General features: G+C 44.3%; 1 protein-coding gene and 1 long non-coding RNA gene across 3 annotated transcripts in view; one reads left to right on the plus strand and one right to left on the minus strand.

The window, feature by feature from the left end:
- TTC23 (tetratricopeptide repeat domain 23) overlaps nt 1-24,409 on the minus strand; it is a 168,300-nt gene that overhangs the window by 1,138 nt on the left and 142,753 nt on the right. Inside the window, exons 9-12 of one of the 2 annotated variants that reach the window (XM_088829693.1) lie at nt 20,924-21,051; nt 15,715-15,864; nt 7,374-7,493; nt 405-487 (exon numbers count right to left, since the gene is read on the minus strand). In XM_088829693.1, coding sequence (XP_088685819.1) covers nt 405-487; nt 7,374-7,493; nt 15,715-15,864; nt 20,924-21,051 — 481 coding nt within the window. The remainder of the gene's footprint in view (nt 1-404; nt 488-7,373; nt 7,494-15,714; nt 15,865-20,923; nt 21,052-24,409) is intronic. The other variant, XM_055417708.2, reaches the window with a different exon arrangement.
- LOC129550228 (uncharacterized) lies at nt 108-13,715 on the plus strand. The gene is made up of 2 exons (XR_008684791.2): nt 108-9,527; nt 11,122-13,715. It is a non-coding gene; the product is annotated as an uncharacterized LOC129550228 (long non-coding RNA).

A 24,409-nucleotide genomic window follows, 5' to 3' on the forward strand; every position in this document is an offset into this window, starting at 1 on the left:
GGCCGGTCCCGCCCGCGGCGCGTCCTGGAGCCGGCGGACCAGGCTCTGCGCCGTCCAGGCCGGAAGGCCGGCGCCCGGGTGAGGTCGGAGCGCCCGCAGGCCGCGTAGGGCCGTGTGCCCTCGGCCTCCAGCAGGTGACAGGACCATCAGGCAGCCCGTCTGCAGGAGGATGAACCCCAGCCTGTGCTTCTGACGTTCTCCGAGAGCTGATTTCTTCCTGATATCGGGCAAGAAGATATTTTACAATTGAGTGTTCAAAGGAACTGGGCTTGCATAGTTTATGAGTAATAGGAAGACAGTCAGTAGACTGTCCTTTCCATGGAAAGTTCCACTGAACCTTCTAGAACCAGCTTCCTCTGAGATTCTGACGGCAAAGTAAACAGTGTCGGGGGAGGTCAACTCACTTGGACAGGATGTCCATGGTCTTCTGGGTGGCCAGAGTCCTCTTGTCCTGGGGTCCGTATAAGAAGGTCTGGACCTGAAGACACTGCAGAACACCAAGTAGTAATCCTGAGGTTATGAAAATGTCACTGAGAGCATTTTTCAGGAAAATCAAGTCTCCCTTGACAGACCCCTGCTATGAAGGAATTAGTGCATTCTCAAGGTTTCTCCCAGGAACAGTCTGACCTTCAATGTAGATATTCTGTGTAATTGATTCACTTTGTTGTATAGCAGAATCTAACACAATATTGTAAAGCAACTATACTCCAATAACAAATCTGGGGGGTGGGGCGGGGGGATTCTCTGAGGGATCTAGGCAACATGTGCACAGTTTTGGCACTGTTTTATAGAACTCACTGTGATTGTTCTGTGCTGTGCTTAGTCCCTCAGTCATGTCCGACTCTCTGCGACCCCATGGACTGTAGCCCGCCAGGCTTCTTTGTCCGTGGGGATTTTCCAGGCAAGAATACTGGAGTGGGTATTCTTGGGTATTGCCATGCCCTCCTCTAGGGGATCGTCCCAACCCAGGGATCGAACCCCGGTCTCCTGCACTGCAGGCGGATTCTTCCCTGTCTGAGCCACCAGAGAGAAGCTCAAGAATCCTGGAGTGGGTAGCCTCTCCCTTCTCCAGGGAATCTTCCTGACCCAGGAATTGAACCGGGGTCTCCTGCATTGCAGGTGGATTCTTTACCAGCTGAGTTACCATGGATTCCCTATTGTGACTATCTGTATGCAAAACTATGTTTAAAAGTTGTATTTTTAGAAAATATAGGCAGGAACATTGCCGTTGACCAGAGGAAGTGTTTCTAATTTTAAATGACCCTTACTACAGCTCAAAAAAGCTTTTAAAATGTTTTTCCTTTTTTGTAAACAAATGCTTTATATAAGCTTTCTATATTCATTATACACAGCAATTTCATAGAAGCTGATATGTTTAGGAGTTAAATATTCAGCTGTATATTATCCAGGAGTGGCTTTGTCTTGATTTCTCCCTATTGTCCTGCTCAACAGAGATGAGAGCTGTGCCCAAAATGGTCAAAATAATATTGAAGAATGACATGGAGGGACTTGCTTTGCTGAATGTCAAGACCTTTTAAAAAACTATAGTAATTAAGACAGTGGTTTTCATCCAGATAAATCAACAAAACATGGTAGAATCTAACACCTGATAGATGACAGAAGTGGCCCTAAAGAGTCCGTAAGGAAGAGCTGAACTAGTCAGTAAATGGAGCTATGAAACTAGTCAGTAAATGGAGTTTTCCAAATTGAAGGAAATGGATTCCTACCCCATATCAAACAGAAAAATTAACTCCAGATAGTTTCGGGAACTGTAAAATAAAAACCTGAAACTTACAGATTAAAATATTGAAGGGTATCTTTTTATGATCTTGAGGTAGGGAGGTATTTCTTAGACAAGATCCAGACACACCAAAAGTAAAAGACTGATGAAATTTAACTACATTAAAATTCAAAACATCTGTGCTCCAAAATGTACCTTAGGCAAGGTACAGACAAACCAGACTGCGGGAAAATATTTGCACAAAACTGAACAAGGATTAACATTCAGAATACATAATGAACTCTTATAAGGTAATGAGAAAAAAAGCACTACTAATCGAAAAATGATCAAAAGATATAAACAGATTATTCAAAGCTGAAAACAGACTGGCTAATAAACACAGCTAAGCAATGGTACCCCACTCCAGTACTCTTGCCTGGAAAATCCCATAGATGGAGGAGCCTGGTAGGCTGCAGTCAATGGGGTCGCTAAGAGTCGGACACGACTGAGCGACTTCACTTTGACTTTTCACTTTCATGCATTGGAGAAGGAAACGGCAACCCACTCCAGTGTTCTTGCCTGGAGAATCCCAGGGACGGGGGAGCCTGGTGGGCTGCCCTCTATGGGGTCGCACAGAGTCGGACACAACTGAAGCGACTTAGCAGCAGCAGCAGCAAGCTCACTAGTAACCAGTAATCCAAATGAAAACTTCAGTGAGATTACCCCTTAACCTAACAGATTGCAAAAATTATAGTCCGATGGTAACCAAGCTTTGTAAAAATATGAGGCAACAAGAATTCTTTTATATATTGACAGTGGGTTCTAAAATTGGTACAACCAATTTGGGAATATTTTGTAGAATGATTTGGGAATATTTAGTAGGGATAAGTAAATTGTGATATATATATATTGCTTAGAGATGACATCATACAAATTTTTGATGTATGCATCCACACAGATGAATTTCATGATTCTAGAGAGGAAAAAGCAAATTGCAGATGAATGCATGTAATATGTGTGTGCATTTTTGAATGTAAAACAAAACTGTAGTAAAATAATAAAGATGAAATGGTATCTATTTCAGGATAGTAGTTATTTGGAAATGGAGTGGGGCATGGGCTTCAGCTATATGGGTCATGTTTTATTTCTTACACTGAACGGTAAACTCAGAAGTGCTTGTTATATTATTCATACTTTTTCTTATATCTGAAATATTTCATAATATATTTTTAAAAGATTGAATTTCTTTTTTACATGGTAATAGTTTGAGCCAAAAAAATAGTGTGAGGATTTGGGGACTCCATATTAAAGACTGTATTCATTCTTATGGGTCAATCAGAATTTTTTAGATCTTTGAGAAAATTATAATGCAGGCAACCAAAAGGCTTTGTTTTTATGAGCTGTGGAAAACAGCAAGCCCATCTGAAGGTTTGGTTCAATCTGAGCAATTGAGAATGTGGTTCTGGAATCTGAGAATGCGGTTGTCTTTTGGAGGAAAGGAATATTAGATGAAAATATGGCAGGACTTTTTAAATAACAGAAAATATTCCCTATTTCTTAGCTGAATTATATAACACCAAAAAGGAGTACACATTTCCCTGTTATTCTATTTAGTATATAATCCAAATTCCATAAAGGCAAGGATCCCAGCTCTCCCGAGCAGCAAGCCTCACATTTTCTCGTCTGCACAGAGGCCCTGACCCGGGCTAGGCAACGTGCGGCTCATTCCCCAGGATTGAGCTAACCTTGCTTTAATTCACACGGAGATGGCTGTGACCTTGGAGACTTGGGAACCTTGAGAAAGTTCTGGGTTGCTTTGAGGGGAAGGAGATGGGGACATGCTGTAAAGTCTTCCAGCTCTCCTCCCCGTTTGACTCACGGTCACTGGAAGCCTGGGTACTCTCCACCCGGGGTCCGCAGAGGAGGCTCAGACAGGGACGGTGGGTGAGAAGCAAGAGCATTCTCCCTCTTCCGTGCGGGGCTCCAGGGCGAGCGCGTCTTGCCAGTCAGACTTCATTTCCTCCTACCTGGCCAGGGATACTTTCACTCAGTGTGAAAGATCAGGTCAAATTTTAAGCCCCTCGCAAACTTCCCTGTTGACATATGTATGAGTGCCTCAGATGCAGCTCCTTTTGAGATGGGCTGGGCTGACGTTGACATGCATTGGTGTTAACTCATTCACTGAAGCATTAGAATTTTACTGACACATGTTATAACGATTATTTGAGAAAACCTGAGGTCTCAGGTCAGTCTGCCTTAAGAGGGGGCCTCTGAAATCTAAAACTCAGGAGGAATTTCCATTCTCCTTTGGTTATTGGGGTTTCTTCTCCCTGGCCTCCCATTCTCTAGGGAGGAAGATACTATTAGCTGAATATTCATGATTCCTGGAAGAACATGGCAACTGACAGTACGGAGGTGGATTCTCTCTGGTTCTACTACACCTCTGTCTCAGAGCCTGCGGCTCATTTTCCCTGGGGTGTTGTGTAGAGAAAGTGGCGTTAGGAGAGAGGGCCATGGTTGGGTAAAGTGACCCTCTTCAGTAATCAAGGCCAGAGGGAGGTGAGCCCATCCCGTCCTACCCACTAAGTCCCAGGAGTCAAGACTCTCTTCTTTCTGGTGTTAATAGGTTTTATTTTTGGGCTATTTATACTCACTAATGGGCTTCCCTTGTGGCTCAGCTGGTAAAGAATCCGCCTGCAATGCGAGAAACCTGGGTTCAATCCCTGGGCTGGGAAGGTCCCCTGAAGAAGGGAACGGCTACCCACCCCAGTATTCTGGTCTGGGGATTCCACGGACTGTATAGGCCATGGGGTCACAAAGAGTCGGACACGACTGAGCGACTTTCACTTTCACATACTCACTAATGAAATTTGCCCAAAACTCCAGCTGAAGAGGGAAGAGGTGTGAAAGGACGTCAGCGAGGAGGGAAACAGACCCTCGGCCCCAGTCTCTTTTGTGATGACAGTGCCCAGGGAGGGCGCTCCAGGACAGACAGGGAAGAGTGGTTCATCCAGTAGCGGAAATGGTCTCTAACAGCTAACGTTTCTTAAGCAGTGAAATAATCCATTACTGACTTTAACTAGAAAACATCTTACATAGCCATATACGTATGTACACACATATATTTATATATATATGCAATTAGCTATATATTTTTATCTAGAAACATAAATTGAATTTTTCAGTGTTCTGTGGCTCCTAGATAAATTTGCTGAAACACTTTTGTGTGAGGTAAGTATTTCAATTCTTTTGTTAAAAATATTGACAGAGATTAAGTCTGGGCGTTGTAAGTATCTCACTGAACCAAGTAAAGAACTCCTCAGGCCTCAACAGAACATTCTCCACCAGTAAAGGTATTCTGTACTCTCCCAATTCTCCCAAGGAGTCCAGTACACTCTGATCTGAAATCAGCCTCCAAAGGGTGTTTGTCATTTTTAAGTGGACAAAAAAACGCCAAATTTTGAGGTTCCAGATGAGTTTTAGGAAGCCATATATCGTTTGTGTTCTCTTGATTTTATCTGCAGGGACTGGGAGAAGTCATTTGTGTTTTCATTGTTCCCTAAATACTAAAGAAGTTTCCTGCTTCAGGAAGGCAGAAGGGGACTTGAGCTTTACACTCGTCTCTGAGCTGTCCCCAAAGGGGCCGTGTCTGTCTTGCTCACCTTTGTGTCCCAGGGTCTTGCACAGTCCTTGGTGCCTAAGTAGATGCAGTATTTGCTAAATTAATGAATGACTAAATAAGTTGAATAAAAGATCCACTTATGAAGTTCTTATACGGGTCTGTAAGACAGGTTTAGACCGCAGGCCTCGTGACATGTCAACTGCTGAGACATCTGGTGAGGAAGCTCCACGTGGATGCAGTGTCGCAAACCTCCATCATAATCCGGGCATTTAACAGCAGAAAGCGTGCCCCTAGGTGCCACTTTCTCTTAGGGGCATCCATAATGCCAGGGGAGTTAAGACACAATCTTAAGCATCTGGTGAGAACCTTAAGAATTATATTTGACACGACTTTGAGTTTTGAGAGTTACATTTCTAAGGAGCCCAGAAGCCAAGGAATCTGGGATCGGAGGCACCAACTTGCCTGCTCTGGCCCACCTCCGAGCCCCCAAGCCAGCACCCTTCCTTGTGTGGACACATGGGTGGCTCAGCGGCAGCTGTGGCACAGAGGTTAGCTGACTCAGCCTACTCTGGCTTTAGAAAACTACAACAGTTAAAGACCTGAACTCATAAAGGAGCATATTTTCTGATTTTGGGGGATCTCTGACAATCTGCAACTAGTACTCAGGGCCACTTATTTTCATGGCAGTTTCACTCTACAGAAGTGGCCTGATCTCTCCTTTTCTCCCCCAGCCTCCAGTCTTAAGTCCTGAAACCACATCATCATTTCTATTGGGAAATTTCTGACAACAGAAGTGCTCCTGTTTAATAACAGAGGCGGTGCAGCTAGGGCTGCAGTTAAAGAGCCATCTCAGTTGCAAGGTATGGGACTCAATGATGGAAAATGGAGAAAGACATACTTTTCTTGCCTGGGAAGGGTCTGTGCCAAACCTTCAGGCGAGCACGTGTATTTTGTCTTTACATGAAATGAAAAACAAAGCCTGAGAAAGGTAAAATATTTTAAAAGACTCTAATGCTCCAAATCTGAAATCACTGCTCTTCTTTACACGTATTATCTGATGCTAGGGTATGTGGAGGAGAGATTACCCAGGAACACATGAACTGTGCTTCTCTTTTTATGTCAGTTCTCAAGGTTAGTATTAAGAAAAGACGGCATCAGAAGTTAAAATACGTGGAAGTATGAAATGCCTTAAATGTTTAGAAAAACACAGTTATGCTTTCCTTTACTAAGCTTTACAAGGCAAGCAGCAATGATTCCTTAAATGATGAGCGTGGGGAAATGAAAGGACAAACGGAGACACAGCTCCTCGGCCTATGAAAACAGCCCCTGGGGGCGGGGCTTGGTCTCCCCAGCCCCTCAGACAGCAGCCTCGCCTTCTGGACCTGTGTCTTCAAGCGCTGCAGCTACACATTCTCGCGGGTGTTTGCTGAGCACTCGCCAGATGCCAACCTTGCATCCATCTCTGGGTTGGAGCAGCCGGAGGGAGGTTTCCAGTGTTGTGAGGGAGCCAGATATTTAAAAACGTGTAAACAAACACGGCATGACTGCTCATAAGAGATATAGTAGAGAAAAAAGGATGCGGCCTATGAAAGAATAAGGTCGGGGAGAGGTCAGTAGTGGTAGAGGAGGCTTGGGTCAGTGAAGTCCTTTCTGAGGTGAATTTCTAATTGAAACCTGCAGGATGGGGAGTCAGCCATGTGAAGAGGGTCAGGTCAGGGGCAGGGAGGTGGTGGTGGGGTTCCTGGCAGAAGGAGCGGCAAGAGTCAGCATACTGCTCCCCCCTCTCTCTCAACACACACTCAGACACACACACACACTTTCAGACACACTCCCTTCCTTGGACGGCCAATGAGTCAGAAACCCATGGGTTACTGCACAGATGGGTAGGAAGCCTCCCATGAGAGAAACAAAGATGGAGCGGGGCCAGGGGCCCTGGGACAAGGGGACAGAGAGGAGGAAGACCAGAAGGGAGGCTGAGCAGCAGCCCTCCCTGAGCGTCCTGCTCTCCCTGCTGTCTCCCTCACTCCTCACCTCCGAGTTGCCCAGGGCCGTGGGTTCTACATCCTTATTGACATCCCTCGACTGCCCCACGACTCTGCTCCAGCCCCTGGTCACTGTCTTGGAGCCAGCTACCACCATCCTCCAGGACGACTGCAACACAAACATGCTGAGAACATGGGCGTCAGCGGACTTGCCGCGCACCCACAGACAGGCTCGGGCTTTCTTTTCCGAGGGGACGGCCAGCTTTTGGTAGAAAAGCTGGGTCCGCCTATTTCTGAGCCACAGAGAGCAAGAAATCCAGCTTCCTTTTAAAACTAAGTTTTCCAGACTGCTTTCTCTTGGCCGGGCTCCCTCCTGATGTGGAGCTCAGCCGTCCCGCCCCGTCCTTCCGGAGTGCAGTAACACTCCTGGCACTCCCTCTTTCCACTTGTTTAAGGTCACACTGGATTTATGTGGTAGGAGATTTTTGCCTTTCTCTCCGTTCCTGGCCATCCCCTCATAAACCCACAGTTCTCCTGCATCCGGTGAGGTTTTGACAATCCCCGGAAGCCCTCAGGCCAGGATGGTCCGTCCAGACCCAGCCTTGCACCCTCCAGACCGTGATGCCAATTTAGGAAGGTCTGAGACATCATGCGTCCCCCACAAGCCACAGTAAGGATTCCCATATTAGAGGAGCTTTGCACAGCAAATGTAGCCTTGTCCTGGGCGGTCTGTGTTCAGACCTTATACATGTTTTCAAAGGGACAGGGAAGATGGGGGCTGTGTCTAGGCTGCTACAGCTAGGGGGCTGACCCCAAGCAGAGGAACTCTGCCTGGCAGCTGATGACGTAGGGCAGCCTGTGACCAGGAGACCTGGATTCTGTATCAGGCAAGGGAGGCTCCACAGTTTCCCCACAAAAGGTTAAGCCCTTGACCACTTTAACCACCAGCTCCCATTCTTATACTGGATCAACCAATCTACAAAAATCTCCAATAACTAATGAGTGCTTCAAGTGATTTTAAGCACACTTCTCAAAACAAGAACAGGATTCTGTATATGAAATCAATGCCAGTATGACCCTCTTTTCTTTCAGAAGGGATCTGAGGCAGACTGCTGCAGCCCAACAGTGGGTTAGTCAAAGATGATTAGAAAAATCAGGATTAAGGGATCAAGGACGAATCAGACTCTATACATGAAAGCAGAATGGGCTCACATGGGGCTCTACAGGGACTCCAAACTAGGCTCTGGATTGTCCAGTATCCAGGGCAATGAGGAAGACACCACAAAAGCTGCAGGGAAAGTGAAAATAGGTGGGCCGCTGGTGGAATGACAGGACATGAGTCATGGAGGAGGCTCTGTGTGTTTGGCGGGATGGAGAAACAGCAAGGACCTGACGGTCTGTTCTAACACAGACTTGACCTGTGACCACACAGGACCTGTCCAGGATGGGCTTTGTCACATACAAGCTATGAATAAGAAACATTTCCTTTCCCTTCTTCAGATGATTCATCACGGTGGGCTTTGAATTTCTTGGAGAGACTCGGTCACATAAAATTGTTATTTCGTGGAAAATGTGTAATGGCCGCATCTGTAAAGTGAAAAAGTGGTGGGCGGAACCCTGATGATGAAGTACCTAGCAGGGAGACCAGGTCACGATGGGACCTAATCCGACACAGTACTGGGCCTGGGATTAGTCTGGAGATGCTCCTGACCTAGGAAACAATCTTTGTGAATCCCGTTTGCAGCCTTTCACCTGGATGCAAATCTAGGTCTCCATGTAGAAAAACGTGAATTTCGTGGTGGAAATTTCCATTTGGAGCAAACAGAGTTCTCCAGTGTTCCCCTGCAGATGTCTTTGGAAGAAAGGTCAACAATGTGGCTTTGTTTACAGTAACTTACTCCGGCTGTTGGCTTTGCTTCCTGTGCCTTCCTGTTCTCCCTGTGCAGGCGGCCACGGGAGAGGAGGGCCTGCAGCAGAGGAGGGCACGTCTGGAAATGGAGTCAATGGATTCCTGCTCCAGAGATGAAAACTAGGGGGAGGCAGCTGTTGTGGTGGTGGAAATACGGGGAACACTGGGCCAGGAGCCTCAGAGAGCTGTGCTGGTTCCACAGAGCTCTGCGCTCAATACGGCATCTGAGAAAGTCCAGCTCAGCAAAGCCTGTGTGTGCCCTGGTGTTCGCGGAGCGACCAGTCCTGTCCTCAGGTGGGTGAGAGTGGAAGTGAGCCGGTGCAGCCTGCAGACACACGTTTCTGCCCTTTCCTCTCTGACTCTACAAGCGGCAGAGAGCTTAAAAATGCCGAAGTCATTGTATTCAGGACTGGCGGTGAATGAGGTCAGACCAACGGAAAACATGTCACCAGCATCCACTGCAGACTCTGGGAGTGATGAAGTCTGCAGTTTCCTGGAGCTGAGCTAATTCCCAGCCCCACGGGTGAGCCTGAGCACAGAGTAGTCATTCTCAACTTAAGCGAAACTGCAGGTCCCTGGGCCCCTTGTGCTTTGCCCCAGATTCTGCTTCAGAAGATGACCCTGATGCAGGGGGTTTAAGACCAACGCTTGGCAAACCAGTGGCATTGAGGAAAATGTGGGCTTTACTTAATGGTAACTTGCCCATAGACAATTTACGTAACTTCTAAGAGCCTCAGGCCCCTTTCCTGTAAATCACAGCTACCAAGGTCTGACCTGGGGGGCTGCTGTGAGGTGTGGAAGTGATGCATGAGCTGCCCTAGTGGCAGCAAGCCTGGTCAGTAGTGGAACCAAAGCAGCCCTCCTGGAGTCAGCAAGGAGACAGGAAGGCTTGCAGGGCCTCAATTCAAATTCCTGCTTGTCCGCTGACATTTGCTGCCTTCCAGTACTCCTGGGTGGAGAAGGCAATGGCAAGCCACTCCAGTACTCTTGCCTAGAAAATCCCATGGATGGAGGAGCCTGGTAGGCTGCAGTCCGTGGGGTCGCTAAGGGTCGGACACAACTGAGCGACTTCACTTTCACACATTGGAGAAGGAAATGGCAACCCGCTCCAGTGTTCTTGCCTGGAGAATCCCAGTGATGGGGGAGCCTGGTGGGCTTCCGTCTATAGGGTCACACAGAGTTGGACACGACTGAAGTGACTTAGCAGCAGCAGCAGTACTCCTGGGTCCTCTCCCCTGCCTGGAGTTGACTGAGCTGAACCCTCGGCAGACGTGTTCCCTATCTCATCTTCACTGCTTAGGGGAGAAATGAGGAAGGGGGAGCCGAGAGGAGACTCCTGCAGGGAGGGTGACGCCTCGGCTGGTACAGCTCCGTCTGGGCCCTTGGGCGTCCTGCGCTCTGCACCCGGCCGGGCCTGGCCCTGACCGGAGCAGCCCCGCTGGCCTCACCTCATCCCCGCCTCAGAACATCCGTGGGAGGGAAGTCGGGCCCCGTGTTGCTGTTTTCTCCATTTTACAGATGAGACAACGGCGGCCTCTTGCCTCAGTTCTTGGGCCACCCCATTCCATTTCTAACACTGTCCTCACAGTTATTAGAAAAAAAGTCCAAAAAACAAACATAGAGCGATTGTGCCCCGCTTAAAATTCCCTCAGTGGCTCCCAGATGTTAGAGCCAGGCTCAGGAATTTTTTTCTGCAAAGGACAGGTGGCAAATATTGTAGGTTTTGTGGGCCAAGGGATATAAATCGAGCTACTATGTAGGTACTTACCTAGTAAGAGAGGGAACAAACTTTTGTTGGCAAAAGTTAAGGTATAATAAAAATAAGTACATTATTTTTGGTAATCTAGTTCTACTAATGAAAATAATGGGTTTCTTTTTTTTTTTGCAGGGGGATAAAATTTCACTTGGAGGAGGAAATGGCAATCTACTCCAATATCTTTGCCTGGAGAACCCCGTGGACAGAGAAGCCTAGCGGGCTATAGTCCACGGGGTCGCAAAGAGTTGGACGTGAAGGAAGCAACAACACAAAATTTCACTTAGCTGGGGTTTAAAGTCAGTGTTCTCTACCATCAAATCAACTTATGATCATCTGTGAAATGATTACAGATTTTATAATCATCTGTAAAAACCATTTTTAACTTAGGAGCCACACATAAACAGCTTCTTAAACAGGCGTCACTATCTTATCCCTGAGTCTCCTCTTCCACCTCATTTCCGACGTGGGAATTCCTTTCTCTGCTCAGCAGTGCTCTTTTTCAGGACTACTTATCTGGGCTTCCCTGGTGGCTCAGATGGTAAAGTGTCAACTGCAATGCGGGAGAGCCTAGTTCAATCCCCCGGTCGGGAAGATCCCCTGGAGAAGGCAATGGCAACCCACTCCAGTACTCTTGCCTGGAAAATTCCATGGACGAAGGAGCCTGGCAGGCTGCAGTCCATGGGGTCGCGAAGAGTCGGACGCGAGTGAGCGACTTGACTCTCACTCTCACTTTATCTGGCTCCCTTCTCTAATCCCCTTTGTCCCACTGATGATAGTACGAACGTGAAGCACAGGACTGAGCACGTAATATCAGAGTTAGGGGACTACAGTCTGTGACTCCCTCCCTAGCCTAGACTCTCTTAAGGGCAGCGGCGGTGGCAAGCCTACTCTACTAGTGTACATGCCCCCACACACGGAGGGGCTCGAGTGACCCTGTTCCAGGTTGTCTGATCAAAGGACGGTGATTTTTGCACCCCCTCCATTGTGGGCCACCCAGGGGCCTGAAAGGCACCATTGTCTTACACCGCACCACACCCCTGGCCTCAGGTCAAGGGTGGGCACCGGATCCAAGCCAGACTTTTCTCAGTCTTTGCCTGAGAACTTCCAAGCTCTGACTGAGAAATGGTAGTGGGGGCTGGAAGTAAAGCTCTGGAGGGCTGCCGCCATCCCCCGCTGGCAGGGGAGACGCCTCCATGAGAGAGGAGGAGAAGGAGGTGCAGAGAGAGCCCTGGTGGCTCTTGAGTCTGGCCTTGACTCCCTTGAGGCTCCGCTGGGTCTTTGCCCTGCTAATCATACACCTGTCAGAGCTTCCTTGGAAACCATAAGACAACAGATGCTTCTTTATACCTGAGCTAATTCGAGTTATATTGTCAGTGGCAACCCAAACGCTCCTACTATCCTGATCTTGGCATTCTCTGTACTCTGCCACTGGTTTCCAAACTTTCTCTAAGCACGAGAAACACCTATTCAAACAGAATCTTATTTGGAAGCCCACGAGGGGAAAGTGATGATAGTGTAGAGTAGATGGCACAGTATAAACTGCCTGGTGCTAAATCCCCACTCTGATGGCTCCCAGCTTTGCAGTCCAGACCTCGACACATCCTTTCAGCCTCAGTTTCCCTCTCTGTGAAAACAGAGAGCAGAGGTATCCAAAGCTCAGGGTTACTATAAGGCTTATGTAAGTTAACATACAAAAGTCATTTAACTTAGTGCTGGGGACATAACAGTCACTCAATAAGCATTAGCTTAAAAGTGGGGGCTGGAGAAACCCAGAGCAATTGCCACCCTCAACTTCCTTTCTCACCTTTCCCTCACCAGAACGTCTTTGGCATCTGTGTCATGCTTAAATTCTCTAAAATGGTTGGTATAATATATCTTCCTGGCTAGACTAGAAAGCCTCACAAAGACAAGAAGCATATTTTTCTTGGCTATTCATTGTCTTTCTCCATTCTGCTTACCACAGTAATTTGCCCATAGAAGACATCCAATAACTATTGTAGACTGATAATGAACATATATTATCTCATTAAAAAATAGGCAACATGCATGTTACCAAATCTGGTGACTTTTGCAGCAGAATCAAAAGTCATAAAAGGAGAAAAAGTCTTGACTTAAAGGATAGCTCACTCAGAACTAAAGTTAATTCTTTTGGTTTAGGCAATTATTTTACTTAAATAGGTTTTCACCATTTTAAAACTAATTCATGTAATGAAAATAGAACATGACAGAATTTATAAATGCATTTAAAGCAATAATAAGAGGATAATTCATAGCCTAAAATGCTTATATCAATAAAAATGAAAACTCAAATTAAATTCCCAATTCAAAAAGGTGGGAAAAATCCCAAAAGAGTGAAACAAATGTCACAAGGAAAGAAAGAATAAAGATAAAATCAGAAATTAATGAAATAGAGAATAGGAAGACAATTTATCTATGGAATTCAACTCCCATTTCTAAGAAAAATTGCCCATTTAAAGCAATATTAAGAGGATAATTCATAGCCTAAAATACTTATATCAATAAAAATGAAAACCCAAGTGAATTAAATTCCCAGTTCAGAAAGGTAGGAAAAGCTCCAACAGAGTAAAACAAAATAAGTCACAAGGAAAGAAAGAATAAAGATAAAATCAGAAATTAATGAAATAGAGAATAGGAAAGCAATTTATCCATGGAGTTCAAATCCCGTTTCTAAGAATAATGAACAAAATAGACAGACCACTAACTCAGTCAAGAAAAAAGTGTGAAAAAAAAAAAACAACTAAGAATTAAAATGGGCAAATAACTATTAAAAAGTGGAAATTAAAAAAGTTCATGAGATTATTTGGCAAATCTTTATGCAAATCAATCTGAAAATGTAAATGAAATAGAACATAGTTTAACAAAGTGACCCCATTAGAAATAGAAAGCTTCAACAGACCAATTGGTTTGTAAAAGAAATAGAGCAAGTTATCAAGGAAATCACCCCACTAAAAGCACCATGCCTAAAGAGTTTCACAGGTGGTGCAAACTTTCAAAAACTAGATAGTTTCAATGTTGTATAAACTCCTTTGGTACATAGACAATAAAGGTAAACTTCCAAATTATTTTTATGAAATAAAACAACATTAATATTTAGACAAATATCACTTACAAGTATTAGTACAAAACAGACGCAAAAAATAAATATTAGCAAACAGAATCAGTATCACATTGAGAATAATTCATTAGGACTAAGTGGATTTATTCCAGGAATGCAAGGTTGGTTTTACATTATAATAAAATGCATCCATATTAAGTGATCTAAGAAGAATCATCTCATTATCTCCACTGATGCTGACAAACTGAATTATTTTGTCAAAATAAAATCCAGCAACTATTTCTAATTAAAAAAATACTCATAAACATAGAAATTCTTGGACACTTCCTAAGCACAATAGAATATACAAATCTTGGTCCAAAGCCAGCATATATTAAATGAGGAATCACTAGAGACATTTCCACTAAGGCCAGGAATGAGGCGAGAATGCCTATTATTCCAACATTATTTATTATTGTAGTAGAGGTATGAGGCAATTCAACTAGACAAAAATAAATCAACCAGAGGCATAAAATTTGGAAAACAGACAGTAAACTGTTTGCAGATGATGTAATAGTATTCCTGGAAAATCAGTGCTCAAATTAACTCAAGTAGGAAAAGAAGCAAGCTAGCAGAACATAAAATCAACACAGAGAAACCTATGGTCTTTGTCTACCCAAAAATAACCAGCCAAAGATGTAATGGTGGATAAGACCCCACTTACAATAGCATTAGAGAACATAAAATGCTTAGAAATCAATTTAGTAAGAAATGTACGAATCTATATGAGGCACACTTTAAAATGTTCCTGAAAGAGACTAAAGCACACATGAACACAGACAAAGACATCCCTTGTTCTCTGGTAGAATGGCTCAACATCATAATGATGTCAGTCCTCCCGGGACCCATTTATAAGTAACACGATTCTCCAAAAAATATCACCAGATTTTAATGGAGCTAGACAGGTTGATACGAAAATTCATGTGGAAGAATAAACATGCCAGAATATTTAGAAAATCTGATATTCTAGGGGTTTATAAAAAACAATGAGGGGAGTCTAACCCTACCAGGTACTATACCATGCTTTGAAATCTCTACAATTAAGGCAAAGAGATACTGGAATTCAAATAAACAAAGAAAAAAGTAGAACAGAAAGAAATTTGGAAATAGACTCAAGTACATGTGGAAATGCAGTATATAATGAAAGTGTTATCTTAATTCACTGAAGCACAGATGGACTCTTTAATAAAATGGTGCTGGACAACTGGGCAGCCATTTGGGAAGAAAATAAACATTAGAGCCATACCTTATGTCATCCACACAAACTCCAATTTAAAAAGAAATAAACATAAGTACTAGAGGAACATATGGAAGAGCTCCTCTATAAACTGAGTGTACAGAAAGAGTAAAATAAGATTGATGAGTGACATTATTTACAAATTTAAAATTATTTGCATGGTAAAGAATAACTGATACTTTATTTAAAAATCTATGTGCACAAGAGGATTACTATATCTTTTGCCCCAAAAAGCCTTAGCTGAGATCGACTGCAACACTGATATGATCTCACCTAAATAAGCCACCTCTAAAGTTTCATTTAAGAAGAGTGCAGTGCAGAGGCACAAAGGGCGGGCGGATTTTTTTCCGAGTTAGTCGGGCTACGGCTTTACCTTCTTCAGTTTCTTGTGGGCACCGGTCTGGTTCCCCTGTGCCAGGTCGGCCACACCTAGGAGCCGGTATGTCTCTGCCACCTTAGGACTGAAATCACCAAACACTGCCACTTTGGCCTCCAGGGACTCTCTGAGGATTGAAGTGGCTCTCTGCGAAAGGAATAAAAAGCAGTCTGGTTAAATAAAAATGTTCATTGCCTCACTATTTACAATAGTCAGGACATGGAATAAACCTAGATGTCCATCGACAGATGAATGGATAAGGAAGTTATGGTACCTATACACAATGGAATATTACTCAGCCATAAAAAAGAACACATTTGAGTCAGTTCTAATGAGGTAGATGAGACTGGAGCCTATTATACACAGTGAAGTAAGTCAGAAAAACAAATACCATATATTAATGCATATATATGGAATCTGGAAAGATGGTACCAATGACCCTATGTGCAGGTCAGCAAAGGAGACACAGACGTAAAGAACAGACTTTTGGACTCAGTGGGAGAAGGAGAGGACGGGATGATTTGAGAGAAAAGCACTGAAACATATATATTACCATATGTAAAACAGATGACCAAGTGCGAATTTGATGCATGAAGCAGGGCACCCAAAGCCGTGCTCTGGGTCAACCTGGAGGGATGGGGTGGGGAGGCAGGTGGGAGGGGGTTCAGGATGGGGGACACATGTATACCTGTGGCCAATTCATATTGATTTATGGCAAAAATCATCACAATATTGTAAAGCAATTATCCTCCAATTTAAATAATTTTTTTTTTTTAAGTTCAAAGCTGGATAAAGAAAATGCCAGTACCAGTGCCTCCTAAGAAAATGATGTAACTGATATGCATGATATGTATTTTCACTTTTAAGGGGAATAAGTTTGGGTAGCATGTCTCACGAGCTGAGCCTACTTTCCTTCTCAAATAGGAATCAGGAAATAATGTACATGGGGTGGAGGGGTTGGCAGGGGGGATGGGGATGGTGCAAACTCTGAAGAGAGGATGCATAAAAGATCCCTGGAGAAAAAGCCACCTCAGATGTTACAGGAACCCATTTTAATTGAGTTCAGTTCAGTAGCTCAGTTGTGTCCAACTCTTTGCGACCCCATTGGCTGCAGCACGCCTGGCCTCCCTGTCCATCACCAACTCCCGGAGTTTACTCAAACTCCTGTCCATTGAGTCGGTAATGCCATCCAACCATCTCATCCTCTGTCGTCCCCTTCTCCTCCCGCCTTCAATCATTCCCAGCATCAGGGTCTTTTCCAATGAGTCCATTCTTCGCATCAGGTGCCCAAAGTATTGGAGTTTCAGCTTCAGCATCAGTCCTTCCAATGAATAGTCAGGACTGGTCTCCTTTAGGATGGACTAGTTGGATCTCCTTGGCAGTCCAAGGGACTCTCAAAAGTCTTCTCCAACACCACAGTTCAAAAGCATCAATTCTTGAGGGCTCAGCTTTCTTTATAGTCCAACTCTCACATCGATCGATACATGACTACTGGAAAAACTATAGCTTTGACTAGATTGATCTTTGTTGGCAAAGTAATATCTCTGCTTTTTAATATGCTGTCTTAGGTTGGTCATAGCTTTTCTTCCAAGGAGCAAGCATCTTTTAATTTCATGGCTGCAATCACCATCTGTAGTGATTTTGGAGCCCCCAAAAATAAGTCTCTCACTGTTTCCCTGTCTATTTACAATGAAGTGATGGGACTAGATGCTATGATCTTAGTTTTCTGAATGTTGAGCTTTAAGCCAACTTTTTCACTCTCCTCTTTCACTTTCATCAAGAGGCTTTTTAGTTCCTCTTCACTTTCCACTTCCTGCCATGAGGGTGGTGTTATCTGCATATCTGCGGTTATTGATATTTCTCCCGGCAACCTTGATTCCAGCTTGTGTTTTATCCAGCCTGGCATTTCTCATGATGTACTCTGCATGGAAGTTAAATTAGCAGGGTGACAATATACAGCCTTGCCGTACGCCTTTCCTCATTTGGAACCAGTCTGTTTAGTTGAGTAGAAAGAATAAAAACTAACATGAAATGCACTGTGTCCTTTACCGTCAAGAACTGTGCTAAACGGTTTATGTGTGTGAGCTCCTTTAGCTCGCACTCTTTCCTTTCCTTAAGGACAATTTTAGTCCTCATTTGACAGAGGAGGAAACCAAGGCACAGGGCAGTTGGGAAGCTCTCTCAGAGTCAGACAGCCCATCAGCGGCAGAGCTGGGGTCTGGGTGCTGCCACCTCTAATCCCTCTTAGTTTCAGGCTCTTCTTTCTCTGGGCACAGTGATGTTTTTATGTAAGTGAAAACTATAATTTCTTGGCAATTTATCTACTTACAGAATATCCAGAGTATATTCCAGGGTTTTCTGTTTCTCACAAGAAATACTTCAAGAAATGAAAAGCAAACATTCCGACATGGTGAAAAGTTAAATAGATTTGACATTTTGTTTGGTTTATCTGACTTATTTATACCAACATGGAATAAAAGAAAATATGGGTTGGAATTAATCTCTTCAGTCAGAGACTAAGACATACAGAGGGAAAACCCTGCATGTCGATCTCCCGTGTTTCTCTGAAATTCTTCCACCATCTCTCCCATGAAAGCATGATTACAGTTAGAGAAGACAAATGCCGCATTTAAGAGCTGAACAAAGCAGAAACCGGTGAAGAAGACTCACCCACCACTTAGCCCTGAAGGCACCCTGCTAGCACTCCCCAGGCAGAGGAACTGGCAAGGCCTTTACTCATTTTATTGGCAAGAATATGAATTAGGTGCTGGGGTTTGGATCAGGGAACCGCAGGAAAGGCACTTATAAGAGAGAAACAGTTTCTCAGATGGAAAGACAAGTCACTGCTGGGGAAGAGAAGCTGAGTCAGTTGTGAAGTGTGTGATCCCCCTCGGTTCAGTTCTTTCTGATGCTGAAGCCTGTCTCATCCCGTCCCAGGGACCACGAGGCAAGTGCTGGGTTCGGCAGCTTTTCCATGAAAATTGGTTGTCAGACTTGGAGGAGCCAATGGGGGAAAGAAGAGCCCGGCTCCTTTTCCTAAAGGTTGCTCTCAACACCATTTACAGCCTGTAATTGGGGAAACTGGAGATAGATGTACAAGTGAGACGGCAGGGGAAAAGATACCACATGGACATGGGGACAGAGGAAATAGAGATCGTGACAGTCTCTGAGAGTTAGACAAGTTTAATGGAGAGAAGGGATTCAGGTGGGCTAAGAGGCAGGCTTGGGCACCTGGGTACACAGCAGTAGGGGACGAAGCACGTGGCACGTTCAGGGCCGGTGAGAGGACTAATGTGACTACAGCAGAAAGAGCAGAAAGCGGAGCAGAGGGAGGTGAGGCAGGCGTCACAGGCTGGGCTGGCAGTGGAGGCCTTCATGCCAGGCTGAGGGGTTTGGAATTTCTTACAGGGAATAAGAAGTCAGAGAGGGTTCTTGCTGGCAGAGCAGCACAACTAGAAGACTATCCTAACATAGATTCAAAGGAACTCTTTCACTTCCGTGTGTGTGTTTGCCACATTGCTTTAGTCGTGTCTGACTCTTCGTGACCCCGTGGACTGTAGCCCGCCAGGCTCCTCTGTCCATGGGATTCTCCAGGCAAGAAGACTGGCGTGGGTTGCCATGCCCTCGTCCAGGGGATCTTCCCAACCCAGGGATGGAACTGGCATCTCTTATGTCTCCTGCATTGGCAGGTGGGTTCTTTACCATCAGCGCCACCTGGGAAGCGCCACCATTATGGTAATATATTACTATGCTATACAATTATATTAAACTGGATTCTATGATGAAAAATATTGGGGAGAATCTAGTGAAGACTGAGGGAGAGGAATCAGACAAGCTGGTGAGTCCTGAAAGATGGATCTGCATTAGCCAGGAGATCAATGAGGAAGAACCTTCCAAGAGCAGGAAACACGTGCTGACACTGCGCAGAAGTGTGGATTAGAACTCCACTGTGGAACTCACATCAAGGGAGGAGGCAAAAATGAGACTAGAAATGCCAGCAGAATTAAGATCTTGCAAGGTATTGTGGGCAATGTGGGATTCCAGCTTCTCTTAAGGGCACTGAGAAGCCAACGGAGTATTTCACAAATAGAGGTCCACTGATCAGATTTGCTTTTTTAAAAGATCACCATGGTTTATTATTTAGAATGGATTAGAAAAGGGCACAGCTGGGGGCCCAGGGTTTGCTAGAGTGGTCCAGGCAGGAGATGATGACTGGCAGAGATGAGATGGCAACCAATGGATGGCGTCAAGGGGCCTCCTGGAGATGAAGATGACTGATGAGCTAGAAGGGGTGAGGCATGATGGGGGCACACTTCCTGTCAGACTTCTGCCCTGAGCTCTCTCCACAGAGCTTCCAGCGATGTTCTAGAACCCGAGGCCCCTGGAAGGACCCTCTCTACTTGTCTGAGTGATCCAGAAAAATATGGAAACTCCATTTATTATGGTTACTGTGGCCCTATTTGGCCTGAGGATCATGGGTACATCTAGATTAAAAACCTATCCTAAAGCTCACATCAATTGACAGAAGGGTGAAGCATTAAGAGTTAGGAGAGGGCTGTTGGGCAGGAGGTCTACAGAAGAGCAGAAGAAATAAAAACAGTTTCCTCTCAAGGATTCACTTTGATGGGTTAGAGTTGAAAATACAGATATATTTATATAAATCAAGCGTGTGGCTGTCTGGTAGCTGTTCGGCTTATTATGGAATAAGTTCCCAAGGGTTTAACTATCCCTGGGATAGTTAAATGACTATAAACTCTGAGTCTGGTTCCATTTGTACAAGCCATGGAAAACTTGCCTGTATAGTTCAATGGACAGTGAGCCATAACTTCTGCACTGTGCAGTTATTAGATATGCAAATTTCATTCATTAGCCAAGATAATAAGACACACTAATTGCTACCTTCTATTCCAGCTACAACCACAGGCTGTGATAAGCTGGGACTGTCCATCTGGTTCTCAACGTTTCTAGTCCTTTAGGGCACTTTGCAGGTGGACATGGCATCTGTGTTCTCATAATTTATTTGTTCCCCAAGAGTGACTATCCAGCAGCTGACTGCCTGGTCCTATGTATCCCTCTCCCCATGGGGCCTGGCACCTGCCTCGTACACAGTAGGTGCTTAAGGCTTGCAGAGTGTAGGAGTAGCCCTTTGGATATCAACTGGGTTGCCCGAGTAAATAACTGTCAGCTGTGGTCCAAACTCACTCACCTCGTCTTGTCCAGTGACTTGTAGGAAACGGCAGTAATCATCTTGAATTGAAAGAAACTTGGCTTTCTCCATCCCTTCAGCATCCTTGAGATTAGCCATGCTATCCTGAAAATACTGCTCAGCCACAGCTGAAGAAAAGCACAACAACAATTTTGAAAACTACTCACAGATTTGAAATTAAAAGAGTAACTATGCATTTAGTGATGGTGAACTATCTGAAAATAATAAGTAACCGGACAAGATAACCCAGTTTAAGGAAACTGTCTTTTCCCATTAATCTGACTGTTTTATTAGACAAGGTCTAGTTCTCAGAAAGATACTGCAATTTATTTTCATTGGTTTTCATACATCTTGGCCCTCCCAGTGATACAGTAAGCAGAGTTAATGCAAACAGGGAAACTATCCCCTAGACCTGACACATCATTAAGTTTTCAGGTTGATTAACCATTAATTGTTCATAAAGCTCTAGTTACTCCTCACTGAGGTTGGAACTCCAAGGATCCACTGACTTTAGTGGATGTTGTAATCTTGGATGTAGTTAAATAACACTATAATTCTGGAAAATATGGCTGACAGGCTGCTGAAGGATAAACCCCACCATTCCAAGCACTTAAACATATTGGTTATAATGTAACAAAAATATTATAAAATATTTGCCAATCTTGAAAGCAAAAAACAAAAAAGGAAAACCTCAGATATGAAAAATGAAGAGGAAAGTGAAAGCCAGAGCAGGAAGCGGGGGGGAGCTGAATGGCCCAGAGTGGGTTAGGAAAAAGGTCTAGTGTGTTCCAAAATGCCTAGGGTCTCATAAGACTGAGCAGGGCTGGCTATTGAGGCCTGAGGCCTGTGTGTGTTAAGTAGATGAAATGAGGCTCCCTGCAAAAATTCAGTGTCACAGGCAGATTTCTAGGATGACCCCAATGACACTCATCCTTGATTATGACCTCCTCATTGATTATGGGTAGAACTTTCAGATAGGCTGAGATATGACTCCTGTCATAAGGAATGTTATATAGCACAGTAGACTGTAAGAAAGTGAGATTACTCCTTCAGTTCAATTCAGTTCAGTCGCTCAGCTGTGTCCGAGTCTTTGTGACCCCATGAATCACAGCACTCCAGGCCTCCCTGTCCATCACCAACTCCCGGAGTTCACTCAAACCCACCTCCATCGAGTTGGTGATGCCATCCAGCCATCTCATTTTCTGTCATCCCCGTCTCCTCCTGTCCCCAATCCCTCCCAGCATCAGAATCTTTTCCAGTGAGTCAACTCTTCACATGAGGTGACCAAAGTATTGGAGTTTCAGCTTTAGCATCAGTCCTTCCAATGAACACCCAGGACTGATCTCCTTTAGAATGGACTGGTTGGATCTCCTTGCAGTCCAAGGGACTCTCAAGAGTCTTCTCCAATACCGCAGTTCAAAAGCATCAATTCTTCAGCGATCAGCTTTCTTTACAGTCCAACTCTCACATCCATACATGACCACGGGAAAACCATAGCTTTGACTAGACGGACCTTGGTTGGCAAAGTAATGTCTCTGCTCTTTAATATGCTATCTAGGTTGGTCATAACTTTCCTTCCAAGGAGCATGCGTCTTTTAATTTCATGGGTGCAATCAGCATCCGCAGTGATTTTGGAGCCCCAAAAAATAAAGTCTGACACTATTTCCACTGTTTCCCCATCTATTTCCTATGAAGTGATGGGACCAGACGCCATGATCTTAGTTTTCTGAATGTTGAGCCTTGGGTCTAACCTAATGTCACCAAAGCTTTAACAGCAGAGTTTTCTTTAGTTGGTGGCAGAGAAGGAAGGCAGAGAGATTCAAAACACGAGAGGGATTTGAAAAGGAGGTTCTTCAATCCTGAGATGGAGGGGACTGTGGTACAAGGACCCAAAAGTGGCCCATAGGCGCTGAGAGAGGTCAACAGTCAGTAAGAATATAGGGACTTCAGTCCTATAACATAAAGAACTGAATCCTGCTAATAACAGGGTTGAGCTTAGAAAAGGACCCTATGCTCTAGATGAGAATGTAGCCAGCTGACAACTTGATTTTAGCCTCAGCAGAGAAGCCACTCTTACCATGCTAGACTTCTGATTGACAGAATTAAAAGCTTAAACTGGGTGTTTAAACAACCATTATTTGCTACGCAGTAGAGCCAGGAATCCCTAAAACCAGCAGTCGCACTGGTCCAAAGAGAAGCCTCCAGGGTGTCCCTCCAGAGGCCATGGCTGGAAAAAGCATCTGAAAGAAACTGGGAGACTGTACGTGGAGCATGCACATGTGTGAGGGCAGAATTTGCACCATCTACTTTATTTGGAAATTCTTTTTTTTCCCCCCAATTGTTTCCCTTCCTTCCTTCCACACTACATGGCTTGTGGGATCTTAGTTCCTCAAACAGAAATTGAACCCAGGCCTATGGTGGTGAAAGCATGGAATCCTATCCACTGAACCACCATGGAATTCTCTTGGTTTGGAAATTCTGAACCAATAAATTGAAGTAGAAAACTAAGGACTTAATCTCCAAAATATACAAACAGATAATACAGCTCAACAACAACAACAAAACAACCCTATAGAAAAATGGGCAGAAGAACTTAATAAACATTTCTCCAAAGAAGACACACACTAGATGGCTAGTAGGCAAATGAAAAGATACTCAACATCACTTAATTATTAGAAAAATGCAAATCAAACTACAGTGAAATACCAGACAGAATGGCGATCAATAAAATGTCTAAATACAGCAAATACAGCTGGAAGATGTATAGAGAAAAGGGAGCCCTCACACACTCTTGGAGGTAATGTAAGTTGGTGAAGCCACTATGGAGAAACAGGTTCCTTAGAAAACTAAAAGCAGAATTACCATATGATCCAGCAATCCCACTTCTGGGCACATACCTGGACAAAACTGTAATTCAAAAAGATGCATGCTCCTCATGTTCATAGCAGCTTTATTCACAACAATTTAGGAAACAACCTAAATGTTCATCCACAGATGAATGGATAAAGAAGGTACAGTACGTGTATACAATGGAATACTATTCAGCCGTAAAAAGAATGGAATAATGCCATTTGCAGCTACATTGCTCCAACTAGAGAATATCACACTAAGTGAAGTCAGAAAGACAGATACCATATCACTTATATGTGGAAGCTGAAATACGACACAAATGAACCTATCTATGGAACAGAAACAGAGTCACAGATGTAGAGGAGAGACTTGTGGCTGCCTGGGTGGGGGTAGGGGCGGGAAGGACTGGCAGTCTGGGATTAGCAGTGTAAACTGTTATATACAGAATGGGTAAGCAACAAGGCCCTGCTGTATAGCACAGAGCTTATCACAGGATATGTTCAATATTCTTTGATGACATTGTGACATGGTTTATCACAGGATAGTTTCAATCCCCTGTGATAAACCATAACAGAAAAGAATATTTAAAAAAGAAACTCTGTAAAGTAGAATCTAGTCTGAAAGTAGAAAAGTTAT

Source organism: Moschus berezovskii, chromosome 21 (genome assembly GCF_049115385.1).
Source record: "Moschus berezovskii isolate FMDL1 chromosome 21, NW_MosBer_1.0, whole genome shotgun sequence".
In the NCBI taxonomy this organism is placed as follows: domain Eukaryota; kingdom Metazoa; phylum Chordata; class Mammalia; order Artiodactyla; family Moschidae; genus Moschus; species Moschus berezovskii.